This window comes from Psammomys obesus, unplaced genomic scaffold, assembly GCF_907164565.1.
Source record: "Psammomys obesus unplaced genomic scaffold, mPsaObe1.curated_primary_1811, whole genome shotgun sequence".
NCBI lineage: Eukaryota > Metazoa > Chordata > Mammalia > Rodentia > Muridae > Psammomys > Psammomys obesus.
The window spans coordinates 5,180,144-5,204,366 of record NW_026596088.1 but is presented as its reverse complement, the minus strand read 5'-3'; the positions used below and the strand labels follow the sequence as shown (position 1 = coordinate 5,204,366).

The 24,223-nt window shown below is 45.5% G+C and overlaps 1 protein-coding gene across 2 annotated transcripts in view; it reads left to right on the top strand.

Annotated features, from left to right (window-relative positions):
* Positions 1-23,008, top strand: part of Prkcb (protein kinase C beta) — a 322,945-nt gene extending 299,937 nt beyond the window's left edge. Inside the window, exon 17 of one of the 2 annotated variants that reach the window (XM_055627393.1) lies at positions 22,349-23,008. In XM_055627393.1, coding sequence (XP_055483368.1) covers positions 22,349-22,501 — 153 coding nt within the window. In that variant the 3' untranslated portion in view covers positions 22,502-23,008. Of the gene's footprint in view, positions 1-16,215; positions 16,450-22,348 lie in introns of those variants that run through there. The other variant, XM_055627392.1, reaches the window with a different exon arrangement.
* Positions 23,009-24,223: the final 1,215 nt, after the last annotated feature.

Sequence of the window (24,223 nt, the reverse complement as noted above, 5' to 3'; positions counted from 1 at the left end):
ACCGAAGGGCACGGGGAAGGTAAGGCAGCCACAGGAAAGCCTACTCCGTTAAGGCCATGGAGTCTTCAGTGCTAACATGTGTGTGTTGGTGAGTGTGGCTCCATCTGTCCTGGAAACACGAGCGGTCTGATCATCAATTCTCTCTGTTGGCAGAGGCCTGTGATCCCAGCTACTTAGAAAGCTTAGGCTAGAAGGCCACAAGTTCAAGACCGGCCTGCGTTGGAATGAATTCAGGGTAGCCTGTGTGATACAGTGTGTGTCTCAAAATAAAAATAAAAATAAAAATACCACTAAATATAAAGTTCCATGCTAGCATTTGCCTAGTGTTCAAGAGACCCTGCATTCAATATCCAATACCCAAGTTGGTTATCTTTCTCTGCCTCCTCCCGTTGGCTTGTGAGCGAGCATGTGGCCCATAGCGACATGATCAGCATGCTTGGTCCCTCCTCCTCCCTCTCCAGCCTGCATGGCAGGCCTCCCACATCTTCTACAGGCTGATGCCAGTCATTTATACCCCTGTTACTTATTCTTATCTTCACTATTTACATAAAGCCTCATCATTTCAAGACATCCCTACATCAGGAGAGCCTAAAAATCTTTTAGGCTATTAAAGCCCCTTGCAGAGTGCCTTGTTCAAGCCCGTTGAGTTCCATACCATTTCCAAAACACTATCATAATTGGCTGGGTCTGGGGAGATGGCTTCGTGGGTAGGGAGCTTGCTGAGCAAGCATGAGGACCTAAATTCATATCTCTAGGATGCAAGTTTGAGGTGGTCCCAGTAGCATGCGTTTGCAACACCAGATGGATGGGAGGCAGAGACAGGAAGGCCACAGGAGCCTGGGTCAGCTCACCTGGCCCATGCAGCTACAGACAACAAGGAGACCCTGCCTAAAATAAGATGGACCAACCCTTGAGATAGCCTTCTGACCTCCATATATGTATCACAGCACATGTGTGCCCATACTCACACACATGAATGTGTGTGGGTACGCACGCACATGCACACACATGCACACACATACACACACACACACACACACACACACACACACGTCGCCCCTATCCTCTGAGAATCCAAAGGTGCCACTGCCTCACGAAGTGCTCACACCCACAGGACTTGCTCTCTTGGTGGTTCTGTCACTTGAAAGCATTGTTTATGAAGTCAGAGGTGTCGGTGCTCCATAATGAGCTGCAGCTCCGTCCGTGTGACATTCTCCTCCAGACCCAATTGCCCTTTATACTGTATGAGCAAGTGTCTCTGTGTGCATGTGGCGGAAGTTGTGTTTGATGTCCTGACATTTCTGAATCGAAGCCAGAAAGTGTAACCTTTGTGTGTTTGCTATTCGAACACCAAACTCAAGGCTTAGGGAAGGGATCTAGCTTTTCCTCGGCATGATTTATTTAAGCATTGAACTTAACCCCTCCAATGTTCCAAATACCCAAGAGGACAATAGCTGTTTGAACATTGGGACTTAAAGTAATCTCATAAAACCCGTATTGTTCAAACAAGTTAGAAAATGTATTGAGTCCTTGCCTGTAGTGGACACTGCCCTAAGTGTCATCTGCTGTGGCCTCATGTAATTCTCACGACAGATCTTTGACACAGGTGTTATTATCATCATGTTACAGATGAGTCGGGGAGCTTGGAGAAGTTAAAAATATATTCAAAATCTAGCAGTAGAGGCCTAGACTACTTGAACTCTGAACTCTGTACTGCCTAAAATCCTTGGAAAGATTATTGGATGAATTTGGAGTAACTGGTGAGGCCTGGGATTGAGCCATAGCAACCAGTGCTGTTTATTACATAACAGGAAAAGACTGAGAATTTGTACAGTCCAAATGACTTAACATTTATTTTTAAAATACTGTAGCTAACAAGTAATATATTCCCACCTTTTACAGTTCATTGGCAGAGTTGGATTTCAAGGCTAACAGAGATAACAGACATGCAATTAAAGCAGGCCAGGGCAGCAGCTCACAGGAGGGTCTGGCGTTAGGCCCTAGAAAGAGAAGATGCTCCCATAATCCAATCTGGTGTTTCTCCGTTCCTATCTATGGGACGAAGTTTGCAGAGGTTGTGACAAAAATACTAGGGTGTGTTCATATACTAGCCGACAGGTAGTCCAGAGTCTTTTAGAAACATGGCCTGAGATCTGTCTTTCTGTCTCTCTTTCCATCCTCTCCTTGTCCCCATGGAGAGTCCATTAACTTACAGATCAAATCAGGCTCCCTTCAGGTACTTGAAATTTTAGCAGGTGCCTGGGCCAAGTGAAGTTCCAAAATCTCCTGCCAGGTGTGTAACTTCAAGCTGACCCCTGGGAGAAAAGTCAGGAATTGAATCAAAATGATGGGTGGCATACTCTCTGAGAGAGCATGGAGCTGTTAGGATGGCAATAATTAGTGGAACACCATAGAAGTCAAGGGTTGGAATACTGCCTTGGAAGAGGAATTCAAGTCCTTCATCCACCAGATGAACAGAGGGCCAGAGATTTGTCTAAGTGACTCACCCAGCGAATACAACAGAACCGGAATGCAGGGCTTTATTCATTATGCTATTTATAACTATACCATTAAAACAAGTCAGCCGTGTTAGTCAAATTATTTACTTTTCCTAGAGAATGTAGACCTGTATGAACTCGACTGAGCTAATTGCGCTCACACAAGACCCCCATGAGAGAGGAGTTAAAATTCATTTTCCTATACATGTAAGGAAACACAGTTAGTCCCACATGCCAAGTTATGTACGTGTGGTCACCCAGCATGTAAATCTGAGGGTCAATTAATTTAAAATCCTATCCCTTAACCTCAGAGCCCACCAAAGAGCTCTTTGTCGTTATAATACTTCTTCTCTCTTCATTCAAGCTCAGCCACACAGATGGGAGGTTTAAGTGTCTCTTGGTCTAATCTTGACGTCACATACCTTCCCAAAGGACAGGCCTGGCTGGGTAGATATTTGGTAGGACCATTTCTTGAATCTTTGGCCATGCCTAGGCTGTAATGATAATCACAATGTTCCAGAAAAGCTCATGACTAAAGGGCAAGAGAACACTCAAGAAGAGACGCGAGAGGATCCGAGGAGACTGTCCGTCAAAAAGAAAAGTGGATTGAGAGTCAGATGGAGCCATAACTCAACGTCAGCTTTGCTGCTTAGCAGATGGGTGAAGACGGGCAGTAAGGAAGCCTCTGGGCCTCCACAGATGCGATCTTTGTGACTTCAGCTGGTTCCTTTGCCTTCCAGGCCATCTTTCCCTAAGTCTCTTGGGTAAGCCTAAAGCTTCTTTTCTCAAGTTTTTACCACTCAGGCTTCAACCCCGTTGCTCCCTGATGATAACCCCCTCTCTTGAGTGACTGGAAAAATTGAGACCTGGGTGGGCCTAAGTGAAAGACCCTCAGATTTCTGGTCTGTCAGTATGTGTTGACTGCAGTGACGTCCTCGGTGTGTGACTCCCCCTTTCCCCGTCCCAGCTCTGAACGCCATTCTCCCATCTGTTTACAGTTTCCCTCCGAATTAACCAGAGCTCCTGTCATTGCAAATGGGTTCCTGATTCAAGCTGACTTATAAGGGAAACCCCTAAGTATTAAGATGTGGTTGGACCTATGGCCTCAAACAGTGCCAAGGAGACGGCATCTCCCTGTTTCCTTTGGTTGCTTCCTCTACCTCAAATCAGTCATTCTTCTCAGAAGACTGTGGTCCTGGGCTTAGTAAGACCTTGACCTTTGTGACAAATGCCTAACAGAAACTATTCATAGGAGGAAAGATTCATTTTGTCTCTCACTGTCAGGCTGCTTCTTTATTTATGAGGCTGTCTGAGGCAGAGCCATTGCAGCATTAGGGCATGATTGAGCAGAGCTGCCCATCACATGGCAGCTAGAAAGCAGAAAGAGGCAGGAAAGATGTGGGTCAAAGGTACATTCCCAGCAACCCACTTCCTCCAGGTAGACCTACCTCCTGAGTCCCGTCACCATCAAATGTTCTTTCAAATTGCCCATCTATTGGTGGGTTAAAGCATTTGTTAGGTCAGAGCTGTATGGTCTAGCTGTCTCTGGAAAGAATCCACACACCCGGAGGTGTGCTTACTAAGTTAACACCGGAGCTTAACTGTATCACAGGCATATGGCAACAAACAACTTAGTTCCTGGCATCCCAGAAACTTCCACCGGAAAGGGCTTCGTTTTCCTGAAGTTCCTGGTAGCTTTCGACTTAATCTTATTAGACGACATCAGGCCATATGCTTCTCTTCAGTCCCAGGTCACCAGGGGAATGGACTATGCTAATTGGCTTGACCTGGGTTATCTGTCCCCCTGAGCCAAGAGACTAGGCCTGTTCCTAGATAAACAAAGCATAATGAGAAAGAAAGGATATGTTCCTGCATTGCTAGGAGAGGAGACGTGGACAAGACATGGGGTATTCATTCTGAGTCCTTCTTGGCCATCATCTTAATCCATAGTACGCCAAGCTCGTTTTCATCTTAAAAACCTCTTCTCTGGAACACAGAGTCCCTCCTCACTGTGAAGCTGACTGCCTGGTCTAACTTTGCATGGCGACTCAGGAGAGGTTGCCGGTTCTTGCTGGTTCCAGTTAGTGACAACTTGTTCCTTCTTCCATTCTGGTGCAATCTGCCCCTGCCACTCCATTGACATTTCTCCCCTTTGAGTCACCGATGACCTGGAAATTGCCTGTTCTTTCAGGGCCTGAGGTCTTTCTCAACCTCGTTATTTCATTCTTTCATCTGCCTTTGAAGGAAATTTGATCAAATTTCCAATCACACCCAAAGCTCTGCTGTGAGCCGCTGAGGTTGAACCCTTCAGCATCTCATAATGGAAACGGTGGGGGAAGGGACTCGTGAGGCTCCACCCTTTCCTGATTATTGTTATGAGTGCTGGAAGGAGGAGTTTCAATCTCTTCAGTGGGCAGTCACTCATAATGCAATAAATAAAAAGCCGCCCATGCTCATGCAAACAGTACTGATTAATTAGCTCAGTAAGTCACACACCCAGAAAGGACATGGGAATGGGGGGGGGAGATTTGTTGGGAAGGAAAAGGGTTTCAGTAAATCAGGGTGAGAGAAGATAATGTAATGATTAATATTCATTATATATGTGTAGGAAACTACCCAAGAGTGTATTTTTTTAAAGGATATACAGGAAACTTGCATCTCCTATTCCCTCTTTCTAGGAGCCTGGAAGTGTGTAAACCCATAAATATTCCATATCTCATTCAAGTACTGTATATAACTACATACAACTTCATCCAGACACACACACACACACACACACACACACACACTCAAACATAAACGTAAAATTGCTGGAACTGATTTTCAAAAAGCTGACTTATTAAGATGCCAACTTAAATGGAAGCTTAGAATTCCACTTCTGATCCAGTCTGAACGTGGACCACTCCCGTTCTCTGCTTCGGTTTCCTCGCTCTGGAGACGACACTTACCTACGCATGGAGCTCTGCTTTGTTCTTTTAATAGGCTCTTGAATATATGAAAACTGGTGAACTTTTGTTCCCAGGGTCTCTATCTATGGATCCAACCAACCGTGGATGGACACTTTTATAGAAATTAAAATTTGTGTGTCTGTGGAACATGTTAGAACACTTCTGTGACATCATTCCCTGAGCGGAACAAGATAATAACTGCTTGCACAGCCTTTGCGTCGCACTCTGTAGATAGGTAGTGCCCATATTCTATATAAGGAACCGCAGCACCCAAGAACTGAGGGACTTGAAGAGCCAAAAAAGATATTTGGAACCATTCCACGATGGATTTTGAGGGGCAACTGTGTGTTCAGAATCTCTCTACTCTGTGTGTGTGTGTGTGTGTGTGTGTGTGTGTGTGTGTGTGTGTGTACGCATGAACACATGGAGGCTGAAGAACTTTAGGTGTCGTTCTCTGTCCATCTATTTGTTTGTTTGTTTGGGTCTCTCACTGGCCTGGAACTTACCTTATTAGTTTGGGCTGGCTGGCCAGTGAGATCCCGCCATACGCCTGTCTCCACCCACTCAGTACTGGAGTATAAGTGTGTGCCGCTGTGCCAGGCTGCTTACATGGGTTCTGGGGGTTGAATTCAGGTCCTGCTGCTTGCAAAGCCGGCACTTTAGCAACTTGTCTGGCCCCTATGTCTCCTCTTTTTAAAGTCTCTCTTCCTGTTTTTATGACACTGTGTTTATGGATTTTCCTATCTCCCCAGCTACTCTTGGTAGAAGCTCCAGCTTTATGAAGGGCTATGTTCAATGACGGCAGAATTTAGAGAATTAAAATCTGCCCATGACCCAGAAAGGGAAACAACAAAGCCTATTTGTTATTTATTTGCAGAGGCATATCCTTAAAAACAACCACAGAATATACCACCACCCCCAAATCCATTTTCAAAAACAACTCAGAAGTGGTTTGTATACCTGCTTGAAATGTCTTTCCAAGTGAGAGAGTCTCACTGGGACTGGAAATGGATTCTTCCTGTCTGAGCATGCATCTTTCCTCTAATCTCTAACTGAAGCCCTAGGTCCTGCCTTCACCTTGCAGTTCTTCTTATTCCTCACAGCCCCCATACCTCATATAGACCCCCATACCGCACGGTGCCCTCATACCGCATAGACCCCCATACCTCACAGTCCTTCCCATATCTCACAGCCCCCATCCCTTACATCCTCCCCACACCTCCCGGTTCCTCCCACACCTCATAGCCCCCAAACCTCAAGCCTCCACACTTCACAGCTCCCTAATATTCATAACCCCCCAATCTTCATACCAACGTTCCTCACAGCCTCCTCATACCTCAAGCACCCAAGACTTCAGAGCCTCCCCATACCTTACAGCCCCTCTATACGTCACAGACCCCGCCATCACACCTCACAGGTCCTTCTCTACCTGAGAGCCCCCTCTACGTCACAGACTCCCATACCTTACCAGAGTTGGCCCTCAGATTTCAGTGGCAGATTCTTATTAAGCTTCTAACTAACTGAAGTGGAATTTTCTGTACTGTGGGTGGTGATAGAGCCTCTGAGACCCACACTAGCCAGAGCACACCACCCCCATCTCAGATGCCCACCTTCCCGAACGGAGTCAATAGCTCCTGGTGTCAACTATTGCTGTGCTAAATATTGGACGTGCGTAAAAAACGATGGCAGCAACTTTTATTCTAAAATTCTGATTACACTTTATTTTTCCTTAACAAGTTTTCTGTTTCATCTTCTTAGGGTTTGAAAAAAAAAGTGATTACTAAGATTCTAAAGAATTAATCAACAGAAGAATGTCAAGGGCAGGCTCAAACCACCTCATTCTGAGGGGTGTAATAACTATTTCAGTTTGCTACCTAGCTTCAAAACAAAATGAGTCTTTGTATTTTATACATGAAGTCCCATACAACCACCACCTTCATTTGCACTTATACGCAACTTTCAAGTGCAAATCTTCCTTTTAAGCTTTGTAATAAACCTCACAGGAATGATGTCCGACCTTAATAAGTAGCATGACCTTAAGAATGAATCTTGTTAATTATCATAACATGATAACGTCATTAACAATGAAGTCTGCAGTCTAGAGTCTGAAGCCCCCTCTAGTCCCTGCACTTACTAGGTAAATCCATCTACAGCATGTGAATGCTGGGAATTTAGCTAGCTTGCAGGTCATATCCCTGGGAGCAAGGAAGCAAGGATTGGTTCTCAGGTCGTCCTAGCTCACAAGGCCATGCTGTAGAGTAGAGTGTATGTTCTGGGTCTGGGATAGTGAGGTGCTGTAGAAAGCCCATGACAGAATCGAAGAATCTCTGGATTCTCTCTGTAAATCTCTTCTGATTTACTCTATGGAACCCGAAATGCATTGTCAATTTTTCAATTTCCCTGTTGAGGCGAGATAATCTTTTCCCTACCTATCTCACAGATGGGTGGGAATTGGATCTTTGAAAGCAGACAGATAGAAAGAATAGCAACTATGGGAGTTTATTTCAAGCAACAATGTGAATTTAGTATGAATGGTGAAGAAGAAATGAGAAAGTAGATACTTTGTTGACATGGAAAATGTTTACTGCATGTTTCCGTTTAAAAGCACATTAAAAACAATGATCCCAAACCGGCTTAAAGGATAAAAAGCATTCATCCGCTTCTTCACACAGACATCTAGAACATAGACCAAAGCAGTCACTTAATGAAAAGATTAGGGTCTGGAGCTTGGGCAGTGGTGCAGCGGGTTAGACTGAGGACCCAAGGACCTGAGTTAGAATCCTCCCACATAAAAGCCAAGTTAACAAGATTCACTGTTAGGGTCATATTAAGGTCACTCATGGCCTTATCCCCAGTGTTGGGGCAGGGTAGCCAGGCAGATGCTGACAGCTGCGGGACAGGCCAACCGAAATAACGCCAAGCTTCAGGGTCAGAAACAGACTTTGTCTCGGGGGACTAGGAGGCCTTCAGAACTCCTCTTCTGACCTGCCTGTGTACTCACACACTGTGCAAACCCACAGGCACATGTAACCCCCCTCACCAATGTACACACGTGGACACACTACACGAGGGCCAGGAGCCTGGGGCCTGGGGTGGTAGAATTGCACTAGATTTTGTTTCTCTTGGTGCTTTTGAAAAAAAAAAAAAAAAAAGAAAGAAAAGAAAAGTTTGTTTTTACGAGGGAGATGACTTAGAGAAGGGACTGAATCTGTCGCCTGTGGGATCAACTCAAAGGCGTTGAAGCTCTGTAAACCCATTCCATCGTTGTACAACGAGCACTTCATAGAGCTCTTGGTGGATTAAAGAGGCAGGATGCGTGGGGGTACTCTGCACAGCACCCGGTTCACCATAAGCATAGAATAGACCATTGAGGGTCCATTCAGTAGTACTGAGTGCCTGTACTCAGTCTTAGAAATGGAGCATTGAACCATAACAACAACAACAAAAGGTGACTATGCCTTCATGGGTCTTATATCCCAGCTGGGAACAGAGGAAATAGTGGAGCAATGGAAGAAGCAGATGGATGTGGGGGACAGATTGACATACATAGACGCCGTGTGTCTGTGATAACATGGAACAGGATGTCCTGGTGGGGAATATCAAGAGATGAGGGTACAGGAGCTACCTGATTTGGAGGAGACAGAGGACAGCACTGAGGAGGTGACATTTAAACCTATTTGAAGGAGAACAGAACAGGGCCTGCTATTTTTAAGTTAGAATTAAGAAAACAAGACAAGCTGGGTGGTGGTGGTGGTGGCACACGCCTTCAATCCGTTCGGGAGGCAGAGACAGGTGGATCTCTGAGTTCAAGGTTAGCCTGATCTACAGAGGAAGTTCCAGCCAGGGCTACATAGAAACCCTGTATCTAAGAAAAAGAACAGACAAACAAAAATGAAACAAACTTACTATCAAACACAAAAGACCCTTTTTAGGCTGGAGAGGTGGCTCTGTGGATGATGTACTTCCAGAACAGCAGAGGGCTTGCGTTGAAACCCTACAAAGTTAAAGGAGGTGGCTAGAAACAGGGTTACCCCAGAAACACGCAGAGCAGCCAGTCTGAAGCCTGAGACACACAGGAGGCAGCAAGAAAGAGACCCTGCCTCAAGCAAGGTTGTCATTGCCACACAGGTTGTCATTTATAGAATGAAAACACGTTATATACTTTTAGAAGTTATATCTAAAATGATAGTTTGATACTTCTCTTCATCTTCTTTTAACTTTTCAGAGATTTTTGCGTAGTAATACATCAAATAGATGTGTCATTATTTAACTGTTTTCCCTATCAGCTAATAAAGTATTCTTTTTTTTTTTCTTACTTACTGTAAGAAGTTAACATCCCGTGTCCACATGTGATGCAGGAACATAAAGCAGGACCAGGAAAACCCTTCCCAGAAGTGACTCCCTTATGGAGGCAGGATGTATGGAAGCTAATGGGGCGAGACAGGAGGGAGACACAGGTTTTTTTTTGGTAGAGGAAACATCCTGGACAAAGGTGGAGACGAGGGGTGCCTGTGGGTACCCTAAGAACCAAAATAGCCCAGTTTGGCTCTAGTATGGTACAGGCTGGTGGTTAAAGGCAGAGGGGCGACGGACCAGAAGATCATCACCCTGTGAAAAGTCCCTGTAGAAAGCCATTCCAAAGAGTGTGTGCTTTGAGGTCGGGAAAGGTGGCACATACCCTTAATTCCAGCATACAGAAAGAAGGCAGAGGCAGGCAGATCTCTGTGAATTGAAATACAGCCTTGTCTACAGAGTAGGTTCAAGGTCAGCCAGGGCTACACAGTGAGATCCTGTTTCAAAACAAAACTAACGAACAAACAAAAAAGTGTGGTCTTTGGGCAATGGGAGGCATTGGAAATAGACCAAGTTAAGGCCTAGAGTGTTCCTTACCATCTCTAGGTTCCTTTTGTTACATGTTGACAACTGTGTCCAAAACCACTAGAACATCAGGAAAAAACAAAAACAAAAACAAAAAAACCCTTACAATGAAAAGATATTGTTATAATTGATCTGTTTTAATGATCTCTTACTATGTCTTAATTTATAAGTTAAAAAAAAAAGTCTGTAGAAAGTTTGGTGTTATCCACCATTTCAGGCACCCCCATTCCCACCAGGAGTCTTTGAAGGTGGCTCCTAGGAGAAGGACCTGGGCTCTACTGTCTCTTGACTTTTTGAGTGATCCTTATGGTGGGCATAACTGAGCAAATACCACAACCGTGTTTCCATGGTGGCGAGGGTGGCCTCTTTTTTGTGTGCACTGCATGCTCTACTGTGATGCAACACTCCCGCCCCGCACTTAGTAGCCACATTCAAAGCTGTTGGCAACCTAATGAAACAGAAACTAGAAGGGGATGGGCATGGCTCTTTTGTAATAGCTCAGAGATCAGCTTTTCTCTCTGGGCTTGGAGATTCACGAGCAAGCATGGTCTTCCCCCCCCCCCCCCCCCCCGGGAATAGGTGCCTGTGGTTTAAATACACTAGTTGGCTCCATCCCCTGTCCCAGCGCCAATGTACCTTGATGACAAGGAGATTGAATTCACCACCAGTAGCTGCCACCAGTAGCTAAATGAGGTTAGAGTGTCTACCCAGGACAGTCAGGAAGGCACGTGTGGTCCAGACTACGTTGGTAATTAGATCCCAGACACCAAGCTTGCCCATTCTCTCCAAGGACACAGCAGGCCTAGAACAGATCCCAGGCTCTGCCTCCCAAGGGCTGACGTCTCCATTTAGGGAGCACCCCTGAGACTAATGGACAGTGACAGCTCCGTTTGATGAACACAGAAACGCTTAACAGAGAGGCTGTGATCTGCCAGCCCCGTAAGCTGCTTATTAGCAGGGAAATCATGCTCTGCGGCAGCGCAGACTTGCCCCCTTGCCTAACCCCTGCTGCCTGCATCTCCCGTGTGCTATCTCACTTAAAGATTTCATTGTTCTAGGAAGGGGCGGGGGTGGGGTGCAGAACTGCTGGGAGCTGTTTCTCAGCTCCTTTCACGGCCTCTGGGGAGCCCTGCAAATCAGCAGCCTTTCTCCTAGTGGAGATGGGAAGTGGATGGATTTTTTTAAAAAAGAAAAACAGCCCCTGAAGACTCGAGGTGTCTCAGCTAATAGGCTTCCAGTGTTGGCTCCTTTGGGTCTTGACATCCCAGCCAAAGGAAACGGTAGCAGAAATCCCTGATGACACACCGCCTTCCGCCAGTGAGGCCATTTGCACATAGCCCTGCCCACTCTTCCTCCCCTCTGGACGACTATAATGATTTGCATTCGATGTCCCTGATGCTAGCCTAGTCCCCAGATACCTTCCAATCCAAACTGCACCCCCACCAGCCTCCTTAGCATCAACACTGTGATTTCCAGCTCACCATGAAGGAAAACAAGGATTTGATCCCCTTCCCTGCAAATACATTCAGCCTTTCGTGGTACTTTCTCTCCAAGCAGCTAAAGCCAGAGACTCCAGGGCACCAGCTCCTCTCTCTCCTCCTTCAGTTCCTACCTACCAGCACCTCCTGTCAACACGAAATGCAAATGTGTTATAGCCAAGTCCAAATGAGTCTTCCCCACTGCCCCCTTCCTCCAAGTCCTCACCCTCTCTCGGTTGGTTAGTTGTTGCAACAGTCTCCTACCTGGGCTCTCTCTTTCCACTGTCACTCCTGTCACACACAGCCTCGTGACCTCATTTAAACCACAACTGATCCCGTCACTTACAGCTTATCAAGCCGAGATGGAAACCCACTGTCCTCGCATGGCCGTGAGGATCATGCTCTGGCTCCTGTCCCTCTCTGTGACCTCCCCTGTCCCTCCTACCCCTTGGTCACTCTACTCCCACTCTGGCCCCACCTGAGGATGGCTGCACATTCCTGTCCCAGGGCATTGGCACGTGCAGTGCCTCTGCCTGCAATGGTTTCCCCTCGTCCCCCAGACATCCAACTGACACTACTTCTTACTTATGTCACTAAGCACAAGGGGAAAGGCCATTTCCTTAATTGGAAGTGGAATTTGAGCATCCTTTGTGTATTTTGACTTTTTGTATTTGACTTTGTGTATTGTGTATTTTAAAAGTAGTGTTCTCAGGGTGTCTAGAAAGCTAGTTTAGCGGTGAAGAATATTGCTCTAGCAGAAGACCCAAGGCTAGTTCCCAGTGTGTCTATCAGGCAGGCCCATTGGGGAGACCCTGGGAAGTCTGGGTCCATCTTCTGTCCTCTACAGATGCCCTTACTTAAGTGGACATACCTACCACATATCACATACTTTAAAATAAACAAAAATCTTTAAAAAGAAATAGACTTCTCAGGCTATGAATAGAGCCCAGTGGGAGAGTACTCCTCTTGTGTATCTGAAATCCTGAGTTTAATTTCCCTCACCCAAAAAGAAAAGAAAAGAATGAAAATTAATTTTTCCCTTTTTCATAATTTTCCTTTTGGCTATCTTTTCCTTCCTAGCATATAATCACTTAACTTATAACTCATATTTATGAGTTAAAGAGCCATTTTCTGTAGCAGGCATTGCAAATTCATTTTATCTAGTTTGCTATTAGCCTTTAGGCTTATTTGGGGTTTTTTTTTGTTGTTTTTTTTTTTTTTGTCTTTTTTGTAACTACACATACATTTTTCAGTTTTTAACATCATTAGGCAGAATTTTCTTTGTTGCCCCTTGGTTTTGATCCTTTTGAAATATCTTCTTTTCACTCTCAAATTATAAGTACATTCATTTAAGCTTTTTTCCCCTCAGGACTTTCATGCCTTTGCATCTTCTGAAATTCGCCTTTTCATGTACTTTTATTTTTATCAAGTTCGTGCTTTTGAATTTCCCAAAGCAGAGTGAATATGAGCTACACTTCATGATGGGGATATTATTCTTCTCTTAAAGTGACTGTGCACACTCCTTCATGTGTGCGTGTACATGAGTGTGTGTGTGTGTGTATGTGTACATATGTACGTCTATACATGTTCATGTAGAGTCCAAAGGTTGATCTAGTAGGGTGTCTTCCTCAATCACTTCCTTTATTTATTTATTTTTTTGAGGCAAAGTCCCTCACTGAATCACGCTGCTACTAACTGAATCATTGTTACAGCCCCATACCTATCTCTTTAAGCTCAACAAGAGTTTTAAAAGTTCAAGCCTGTGTCTTCAGTGTTTAAAACTTTAGTCAAACTTCGGAACTAGGCCCTGTCCAGAAGCTTGCACTGTAGGTGACGCTTCACAGAGGAAGCAAGGACCTTGTCACACACATCACTTCATGTTGGTATCATCACAACCCCAAGTGATGAGGCCCACCGTTGTCCCTGTTTTCTAAAAGAGGGACCCAAGACATTAGGACATGTCCCTAGAGTTGCACAGCCAGTGAGCAGTTGGATGCCAAGGCAGTTAGATCCCAGTTTGCAGGGCACAGAACCGTGGGCTCTCTTCTGTTCAGGCAGCGACTGGTCTCCCTGAATGCCCATTCCATGCACCTACCCTTCGCTAAGGATCTAGGGAGATGCTTTATTCTTCTGGTGACAGAAGCTTAGTGGCAGTCCCCAGTGTCCCTTTCTGTTCACTCTCAGGGGCCAAATTCAATGGCTCCCTTTCTGCACTTTCCTGCCTGACATTTTAGCAGCATTTCCAACAGGACAGCACATCTGTCGGTGGCCTCTCTCGGTCCTCAGAGTGCCTGAGTTGCTCTCTCCTGGTTGCTTCTCTAAGACAGTGTTATGGGGAGTTTCATCATTGGCAGATGGGAGCAAAATTCATGCTTCGAATACCATGAGCAAAGCCAGCTGCATGGGGAGTGCCTGGTGGTTAGAGCTATTATTATCCACCCTCCCTCCTTGAGGAGCCATTTGAAAGGTTTTGTTTCAAGGTCTCTCCTCCTGGCTTCCCTGGTTCTCAGCTAGACATGCACCGGACCCTCAAAACTACCATATTCCAAGATGGAAATCACCATCTTTCTGAATTTCCCCCCAATCTGTCCCTGCTGTTGACGTAACCACATTCTCTGTCAATTAAAATGGAGACTATGGCTCCCGAGCCATGATTTTGCTCACAATCCTGCCCTACCGCACTTTTCACTCTCTCACTTCCTACCAGCTGTACGTGTAAACATGGAAGCGGAGACCCTGGTTCTGATGGTAGCTAGAACCAGCTCCCTCTACAGCATCAAGATTGCCAGATGTTTGGCCTGGAGCCGATGATTTGATCTTCCTGGCCTCACTTTCCTCATCTATAAAATGGGAGATAACATTTGTATTAGTTACTTTTGTTGTGAAACTATGACAAATACCTGGCAGACGGGAGGTAAGGGAGGAAGGATCTATTTTGGTCCACAGTTTCAGAGGACATGGGTCCACCTTGATGTGGAAGGCACGGTGGCAACAGTAAGAGGCCACTGGTCACATTATGGTGGGCAGAAAGCAGAGCATGGGGATGTAATCAGAGGCGGATATCATTTTCCAGACCTGTTCCCAATGACTCACTTCCGCTAGCTAAGCCACCATCCCAAAGATTCTGTAACCTCTCAAGTTAGTACCTCCAGCTGGGGACCAATTGCTCAAACATGTAACCCCAAGTTCAATGAAGCCGTGGTGATGATATAGTTCACAAGACCATTGTGAGGATTAAATGAGATCAATTTGGGTGAAGTGCTTTGCTGGGTACCCAGCTGTGGCAAACACATGCTATAGATTACCCGCCATTATTGTGACCGAATACTGTGATGGAGTTAGGTTGATGTCAGCCTCCTGCATGGCTTACTCTTCTCATCGCTGAGACCAAATACCTGATAAGCAGCAGGAGTGTGAGGTGGCTGGCTGTGTTGCATCAGCAGCCAGGAGGCAGTGAGCGCACAGAACGTGTGGCCAGAGCATAAAACCTTAAGGCTCACTTCCTCTAGGAAGGGTCTGAAGCCTTGAACATGTGAGGACCCTGCACGTTCAAACCAGAACACCTCCCATAGACACTGGAATGCTGATGGCTTCTGTGCACAGGGGTCCTGCCAGGAAGGGTCAAAAGCAAGATCTTCAATGCAGAAACCCATCTCCTCTCCTTAGGCTGGAATGTAGCATGCACAATATGAATTCCCTCCCACCCTAGGTCTTTTGAGAGAGAGACAGACACACATACACAGAGAGAGAGAAAGAGAGAGATTTTAACCCCAGAAACCTTGTAATTAGGCGTCAATTACTAACTCAGCTAGCCGGGACTTTGTGGTCCCACTGAGATCTTATGGTGCTTCCTCCATTGGCTGATGTTTGAAAACTATATTCTATTGAGCTAGAAACACCTGTGGTTCCTGATCAAGAGCAGAGGATGACACTTTAAGGGATCTGGTGCTATATATATTGAGCTCGCCAGGTGACGTATGAATGGGCCATTATTTGACATCTGCCACCCATTAAAAATGAGATCTCCTCCACCAGGTGGCCTTGTCTGACTCACTGGGGGTGGGTGATTCTCTGGGATGGGGGTCATGCCACATGCTGCTAGCCCCACCATCTCATGCCTTTGTCATACACTTCCTGACTTCCCAGAAGGAAACCAGGAGTGACCTGAGAGCTACAGCACCTAAAGGGTAGGAGCCCAAGGTCATGTAACAAAGGTCATGAGAATTTTGCATTTTACATTGCTCTCATTTCTGACCATCGAAACAACCTCTCTGCGTTTCTGAAAGGGAAGGGGTTGGAGAAAAACCACACCCGGTTCTGCTCAATTCTGTTTTATTTTGGCTTTTGTTTTTGTTTTGTTTTGTTTTGTTTTGTTTTCCACCCACCACAAGTTCTTTTCTCCCCCTCTCATAGTGTGGGCGAAATGCTGAAAACTTCGACCGGTTTTTCACCCGCCATCCACCAGTCCTAACACCTCCTGACCAGGAAGTCATCAGGAATATTGACCAATCAGAATTCGAAGGATTTTCCTTTGTTAACTCTGAATTTTTAAAACCTGAAGTCAAGAGCTAAGTAGATCTGTAGATCTCCGTCCTTCATTCTGTCATTCGAGCTCAACAGCTATCATGGTGACATTGTTTTTTTTTTTTTTTTTTTCATTGCCAAGTTACATCCGTGTTTTCTTTTCTGATGAGGCTAGAGTGGCCATGTCTCAGAACCCAAATGTCCTCAAGTAGTTTGGAGCATCTCAAGGAGATGGAATTATGCAGGTGGCACGTGGAAAGGGCTGCATAATTGAGGCACACACGCGAAGTCCTCCTACCTGCGTCCCCAGCGTGTCAGCTCTCAGGCCCGCTGGGGAGAGCAAACGCTTGCTTTCTCTCCCTCATCCTCTGCACTGCCGATTTTACCCTGACCAGCCAATCTACATCCTTCCTACAAAATGGAGAGGTGAACTGAATGCTAGCAATAGCCTCCACTTTCCAGGCTGGGAGCTTGGCTTGAATCCAAGTACATGGCTGCTTTGCCCTAGAGGGAATCCCTCCACACTGCCTGTTCTGGAGGCAGTACAGCTTTGAAAAGAACACGCTAAAAATAAATTTTCATTTTTATTTTTTTAACTCAATGATAAGAAGATTATCTAAGTCCTGGGGGGAAAAAAAACACACAACAACAACAACAAAAACCAAAACAGGAATGCGCTTTTAGATGAGTTTCAATCTAAAAGCACTTCCAGGGGTCAAAAGGCAACCAGCTTGGGTGCTACCACCTTGCTGTAGTTTCTAATAGTGTATGTCTGATGCTGGTACCCTCCTCCCCCAAACTACTCAAGGATGGCATTTGGCACTGTTCCTGGAACCACATGGTCACTCTAGCAAGGTCCCAAAGGACCACGATTTTACATTTCATTTCAAATGTTATTTGCTCTTTTATTTCTGTCATTGTTGAAATGCAAAAGAAAAAAAAATACTCACTTTGTTACACATGCTTTAAAAATCCGTGTCCAGATGTTATTAACCGTAATGACCTGCTTTGTTCAACCAAGAAGATGGCTATGGAGCCCAGCAGACTTGTGCCTGTGGGGAGGGTATTTGTCTAGGTGTACCGATGGTATTGGAGAACTACTTGAGTGCTCTGAGAAAGACGCAATCTCTCCAAACCATGACCGTTGCATTCTTCGGTTTGATGTCATTTTGCAAGATGTCTGTGGAAATGTTCATTTGCACTTCAGTATCTGTTTTGATATTTTTCTCCTAGCATCAAGATACAATAAAAAAAATAAAGAAAGAAAGGAAAGAAGAAATCCTATTTCAAAGAAAACTGTTCTCTTTGAGCAATGAGGACCCACACTACAATGTAGGGCCCAAAGAAGGAACTCAGGAGAAAGGGGCTAAAGCTGGATCTTAAATAGCCTCAGTGTTCAACCAGCCAGAGAGAAGGATCTGGACACCATTCAGGGATTCCTGGTGTCCTTAAATGGGGCAGGATAGACAGGCTGGAGCCTCCCACACATCAGAGTTCAGAGCTCACGTTCCCACCAGAGTCAAGCTTAGAGGCTAGCTAGGAAGATGCCCAAGATTCGTAAGCTTCTCATCAAAATCGCCACTCTTCTAAGTTTGAGCATCCTTGAGCAGGCAACTCAGTGAGCTCCCAGAAGTCCAAGGGAACCCCTGGAGTGGGAAGCTTCATTTCTCCCTGAACAGATGGGGACAGCTGCTGGTCCCTACCCTTGCCTACAGCTCAGATCCCTGCTCCTCTCAGGCAGTCCTAAAGAGAATTCTTAACACACGTCAAAAGATTTCCAGGACTTTCAGGGCTTCTGAGCAATCACACAGAAACTTCCCAAGGACCAGTGTCCTTGAAGTACACCTCCTCATCTTTAGGAAGACTATGCCTCGGGGTTCTGCTGAGACAAAGTGCATTCTTTTCTAGCCTATTAGCAACTCTGCTTCAAGACTGGGGAATATTCCTCTTAGATAATGTGAAGCAAACTTACTGTCCTAACTGACAATGTTAGGATGTCTCCACTGAGGGAGACAAGGGCATTCCCATTCCTCACTCTATTATTGGGACAACTGGCATCTGGAAAGTAGAAGCAATTTTCTAAAGGTTGGTCAGTGGCAATACAAACACAGGTATCCTGATCCCCAACACAGGGCTCTGTCTCCTCTATAACAAAACAAGTATTTCTGAGCCACATGTCTACTCCCAGGAAAGTTATGTAAGGTCTATCATTTGGTCACTGGGTCACGAGGCCTTGGACATATGCTCAGAATAAAAACCACAAAGAAACCTAGGGCTATTGGGAAGTGACCTGAGACAACCTTAGAAAACCATGTAGGAAGGATGGATGGATGGATGGATAGATTAGATAGATAGATAGATAGATAGATAGATAGATAGATAGATAGATAGATAGATAGTATATATGTGTAAATATACACACTACACTCTACATTTTCAAATTCCTGCCATTATTTTTTAAGGTCCATAGTTTTCAGAAATAGATACTCAGAGTGTCCCTTTCCTTAGCATATGTTGCTGAGGGTTGGTCAGAGAAGCTTCTGTGGAAGTAAGGGGTCATGACTCAGATTTCCTACTGTTTCCTCTCCTACCACCTTTTTAGATCAAAGGAAACCAGGAAACAGCTTTCATCACATAAGATCTCGATGGAATATTTTGGAATTCAATCCGAAAAGAAACATTTTAAATTATTTTTGCAACCATCCATTTATGCCTCCTCCATCCATTCAAGTAGCACTTATTGAGCACCAACTGTGTGCCAATCTGGGTGCCAAGATCATGGTGAGAAATAATAAGGACGCTGCCCATTCCCTTCGCCCTCTTCCTCCAGCATACCTCTGTAGAAAAGACGGTCATAAAGCAAGTAATTAGAAGCATGGTGTTGTCTAGAGTCTCAGGCTTATTAAGAAAATCTTCTGGTGGAAGCCTTTGAAGCTTCTTGATCTCCCTAGAGACCACAGTTTGAGGCTGAAGCATCCTCTCCACCTAGATTTCTGAAGCAATCAGGTAGTGTGGTGGGTAGACAAGGAGAGAGGTGGGATGGGAAGCAGCTGGGACCCTTCTTAGGAGGCCAATGACACAAACTCCACATTTGGCCAGACTAGAGAAGCTCCCACAATGTGCCCTGGGAGTCGTGTCTGATGGGGAAAGGAAGCCAACTGCTTCTCAGACTTGTTTTTAAGTCCTGAGTGTCACCCCTCATCGCACTTCACTCAGACAGCTGCAGGCCTTCAAGGGAATCCATTCCCCTTTTAGGATATGGCTGATCATAGCATGTGACTCTTGCTGATCACGTCCTGATCTCTCTAGCCCATCTAGAACAGGTTTAAATTTTCCACAAGAAATGTATTTAACTTCTGGGAGAATTGAAGAAGAAGAAGAAAAAAAAAAAAGAAAAAAAAACCTAAAAGACATCTAACTAAAGCAGGTATTAACTGTGACCAATCATGTCTGGATCCAAGAATCTACTCTTAATTTCTTAGGTTTCTAGCTGATTGCCTCTTCTAAGAAAGGACAAGGCCATGATCAAGTGACCCAAAGGAGGGTAGTGGAACTAATTCTCTTCCTAGGATCAGTGTTTCTGTTCTCACATGGCTTCACATACTACCATCCCCAAAAGAATGGTCACAACAAAGGGGCCCAGTCCCTCCCAACATTCTCAGGTAAAATCTTGGAGGATTTTCCAGGAGGCTCCACTCATGAGATAAAGCCCATTAAAAGGAAGTCTTATTCGGAGCACATGGCTTACTGAAACACAGCAAACAACAAAAGGCTTCCAAAGCTTGAGTCGGTAGGAAGGGAATTCTGCCACGTGCTCTCAGGTAAGGATGGCTACATAGGTAGAGACCCCCCCAAAAAAAAACGGAGCTGCCCATCTTCTGGCCCCAGGTCTGCCCTTCTCCTGTCCACGCAGAGCCTTGAAGCTTCCAGACCTTGCTTGTACACAGCTCCCTCCATACGGGCTCCAAGCACACAGTGTCCATTTACATAAGCCTTAGGACTGGTGGAAACAACGGCTATCACTTGCTTCAGTGTGAGGAGGAAACTGCCTTAGTGATGAGAAAGCGCAAGGCAGTAGCTCTTTAATCGTATCTTCTTTTATTGGTTCAGTGAGTACTCAGGAACAGCCTACTGTGTGCTCAGTATGATTCTTGGCATTTGAAACTAAATAATAGCACAGGAACAGACAAAGACCTTGCCATCCTGGAGAGAAGCAGTACAATTTCTCCAAAGTGTTAAGTGCACAGAAGACAATGAGAAGGGTGCTGACCTGTGGCTTATAGGATCAGAAAAGATAAAACAGACAGTATTAAGAAACAGAGGGCATCCCATTTTTCCTCTAGATATGAAAAGTAACTACATGGAGTGCCCAAGCCTGGAACCTTCCACAAAAGCCCAGCATGGACAGGACACCACAAGAGATGGCCCACCACACAGAAAACAGCTCCATGAGAAGCCTTAGGCTTTCCTTCTATGCCCACACTCCTATAGATGACCTCCTGATGCCAGTTTGTCCCCATCAATCTCATAACTTTACTCAGACACCCCAATAGGGAATACCTGTCTCAGGGGCGCATCCAGAAAGAAGTAGTTTGGAGCCTGACAACAGGCGATCCTTATTAACCTGGATTAATAAGGAAATTCTGTTGCTAGAGAATCCTAGGCACTGTGAAACACTCTTTAGGCTGTCTCTCCAGCCAGAGCAGTTGTAACGAGGCAACAGTTAGCTGCTATGTGGTCAGATTTAAATCACCAACCCACTGTGCAGTCCTGGGCAAGTCCCTTCACTGACTGGTGCCTCAGTTTTCTCATATTGCAAACAATGGGAGACAAGGACATCAGTTTTGCTGATGGTGGGGTGAGACTAGGAAGGGCTAATTGGTTACCAAGGATGCTGGCGAGGCTAGCACATCATAGAGACTGGTTAGTCAGCCCACATTCACATTCCCTGGTAGAACCTGCCTCATAGCATAGTTAGTAATGCCTACACACAGGCAGACTGGCAGGCAGGCTGGAAGGAAGGAAGAAAGCAGGAAAGGAAGGAAGGAAGGAAGAGGAGGAAGGAAGGTAGGAAGGAAGGAAGGAAGGAAGGAAGGAAGGAAGGAAGGAAGGAAGGAAGGAAGACAGGCTGACCAAATTACCCACCACAAAGTAGTTTTGTTTTTCAAGCTCGACCTCACAGATCTTCCTTTAAGCTTTGGGCTGTGTTTCTTAGAAAGCATACTACCAAAATCTTTGGAGAGACTCCCTGGCTAGTGACGAACCAGATTCTACTCTTGTGGTCAGCTTTTGAGCGGCACTTCGAAGCCTAGCTTCCACCAATCTCTTTTTGGGATCTGAATCTAAAATATGAGTTAGGTAGACCCCAGGAGACTGGCTACTTCTGAGCCAGATCTTCTGACACAGCTCTGGCTCTAGGTGGGCTGTCTAGGCGGTCAGCAGTGAGTCTCAGGCATCTTGAGGGTGAGGTAGGTGGTTGGTTAGCTTCTTGCAATAAACACTGATCTGCTTTCCTTATGTGGCCTTCTGAGAGCCAATGTGTGTTCAGGGGTCTCTCTCTCTCTCTAACAAAGTCAGCTCCTGGCCACAGGGGTCATTTGCCCTCCAGGGTACTCTTAAGAGCTAACTAACTCTATGACATTTAGCTGTGAGGGGAAAGAGTTACCGATGTAATTCACCTCAAAGTCAAAGCATAGCATTCCCCTCCACACACTCACCCTCTTTAGGGCAATTCTTAAAGAAATAAATGAATCTCCTCTTCTCGTAGAGAATTCGCACCAAGCTTTCTCTCCCAAAGCCAGCATATAATAATATGAAGTGAAAGCCGATACAAGGAACGCAGCTGCTAAAAGCTGTCAGCACGGGGCTTTCTGACTGCTCAGGAGCTTTTCTCAGCCTTCTGGTAACTGGCATGTCCTGATCATGTTTCCTGCTGCTGCTGCTGCTGCTGCTGCTGCTGCTGCCGCTGCTGCTGCTGCTGCTGCTGCTTTCTGTGTTAATGAGTTTGCTTTCCATTTGGCAGAGAGACAAGCGAGACACCTCCAACTTCGACAAAGAGTTCACCAGGCAGCCTGTGGAACTGACTCCCACTGACAAACTCTTCATCATGAACTTGGACCAAAATGAATTTGCCGGCTTCTCCTATACTAACCCAGAGTTTGTCATTAATGTGTAGGTGAACGCAGAGTCCATTGCTGAGCCTGTGTGTAAGGCTTCAGGCTGAGTGTCTGTTACCCAATTCCAGTCTTCCAGGATCCATGGTGCCTCTGCTGGCACCATCATGTGGAGAGCTTGTCTTAGAGGGCTTTTATTCGTACGTATAGCTTGCTAGTTTGTTTTCTACATTTGAAAATGTTTAGTTTAGAATAAGTGCATTGACCACTGATAGAGGTACAACTTTCCAGACTTCCAGAAACTCATCCAATGAACCAACCGTGTCAAAAACTTAACCGTGTCCGGTACCAAAACGCTTCAGTATTTGTAATTTTTAAAGTCAGATGCTGATGTTCCTGGTCAAAGTTTTTACAGTTACTCTCTAATATTCTCCTTTGAATGCTACCTAAGCATGACCAGTCTTTTTAAAAGTTGTGAGTAAGCTTTGCAGTTACTGTGAACTCTTGTCCCTCGGAGGAAACTTTTTGTTTCAGAATTGGTATGATTAAACTGAATTCAAATATGCAAATCGTCTTGTGTTCATGTCTGTTTTTGAATATACAGCATCTCAGATGGGAGAAACACAAAGTAATGTCTCCAGTTGATGAGTGTCCTTCACAAGCATGTGTTTTATTTTTCCATTGAAATCATCATACACATTTAAAATGGAACATTTCATATGAATTTGGCTGGCTTTCAGATTTTCGGGGAGGCCAAAACGAAGTAAGAAGATTGGCAACAACTGGGCTTATTTTTCTATGTGGAAATAAGTCTTTTTTTTAAAAAAAAAAAAAAAAAAAAAAACAACCTCTTTTTAAAATTAATTTTTATTGATTCTTTGTGAGTTTCACATCATGCACTCCAATCCCATTCATTTCCCATCCCTTTGTACCCCCCCACTGCCCTTGCAACTTCCCCCCAAAAAGAAAATAAAGAACAAACGAGCAAACAAAAAATAAACAAAACATTATGGAAGCACGGTATACACTTTTGTCCACACTTCTTTACTTACGAATGCTCATTGCAATGAGTCATTGGTGTGGTTTAGGGCCTCTGCTTCTGCTACAGCAACAATACTGGATCTTCACTGGAACTCCTCTTGGACATCCTGTTGTTGTCCTGTGTCAAAGAGTTCCTGCAGCTCTGAATCTGCAGGACAGGCCTATATACATGCTCCAGCAGTTCATACATGAGATATTGGAGTGGACCAACTCAAAGCCCCAGAGCTGGACCTGGGTGGTAGCTAACTTGGTCAGCCGTCTACCTCTCCCACACCCAAACTACCAAGGGCGAGCTCTCCCGCACTGTCCAGGCCAGCTCTCCTGCCTGCCACAGGTGGTGGAGGGGTCAGGTGGAGGTCAATATCTCCCTTGATCCCCCTCCACCTCATGCCAGGTCAGTGGTGGGGTCAGCTCTCTCGTGCTCACCCCTTCAGGGATGACTCACCCATGCTCCACCTCCAGGGCCAGCTCTACTGTGCTGCCCAGGTGAGAGGCAGGACCTGTTGTCTTGAGTGCTGCAGCTGGTGAGAGGTGGGGCCAGCTCTGCACAGCCCTTGGACAACATCATAGTCCCTGGTGGAAGCCCAGACCAGGAATGTCCGCATGGTCTTTAATGGTAATATGAGCCCTGACATCAACAACACAGACCCTCTCTGCTACATGGCCAGAGACCCAAACATGGCCCTCGGTGGCAGGATGGGCTGGGATGTCACCATGCCCTCAGGTGGTGGGACTGGCTACTC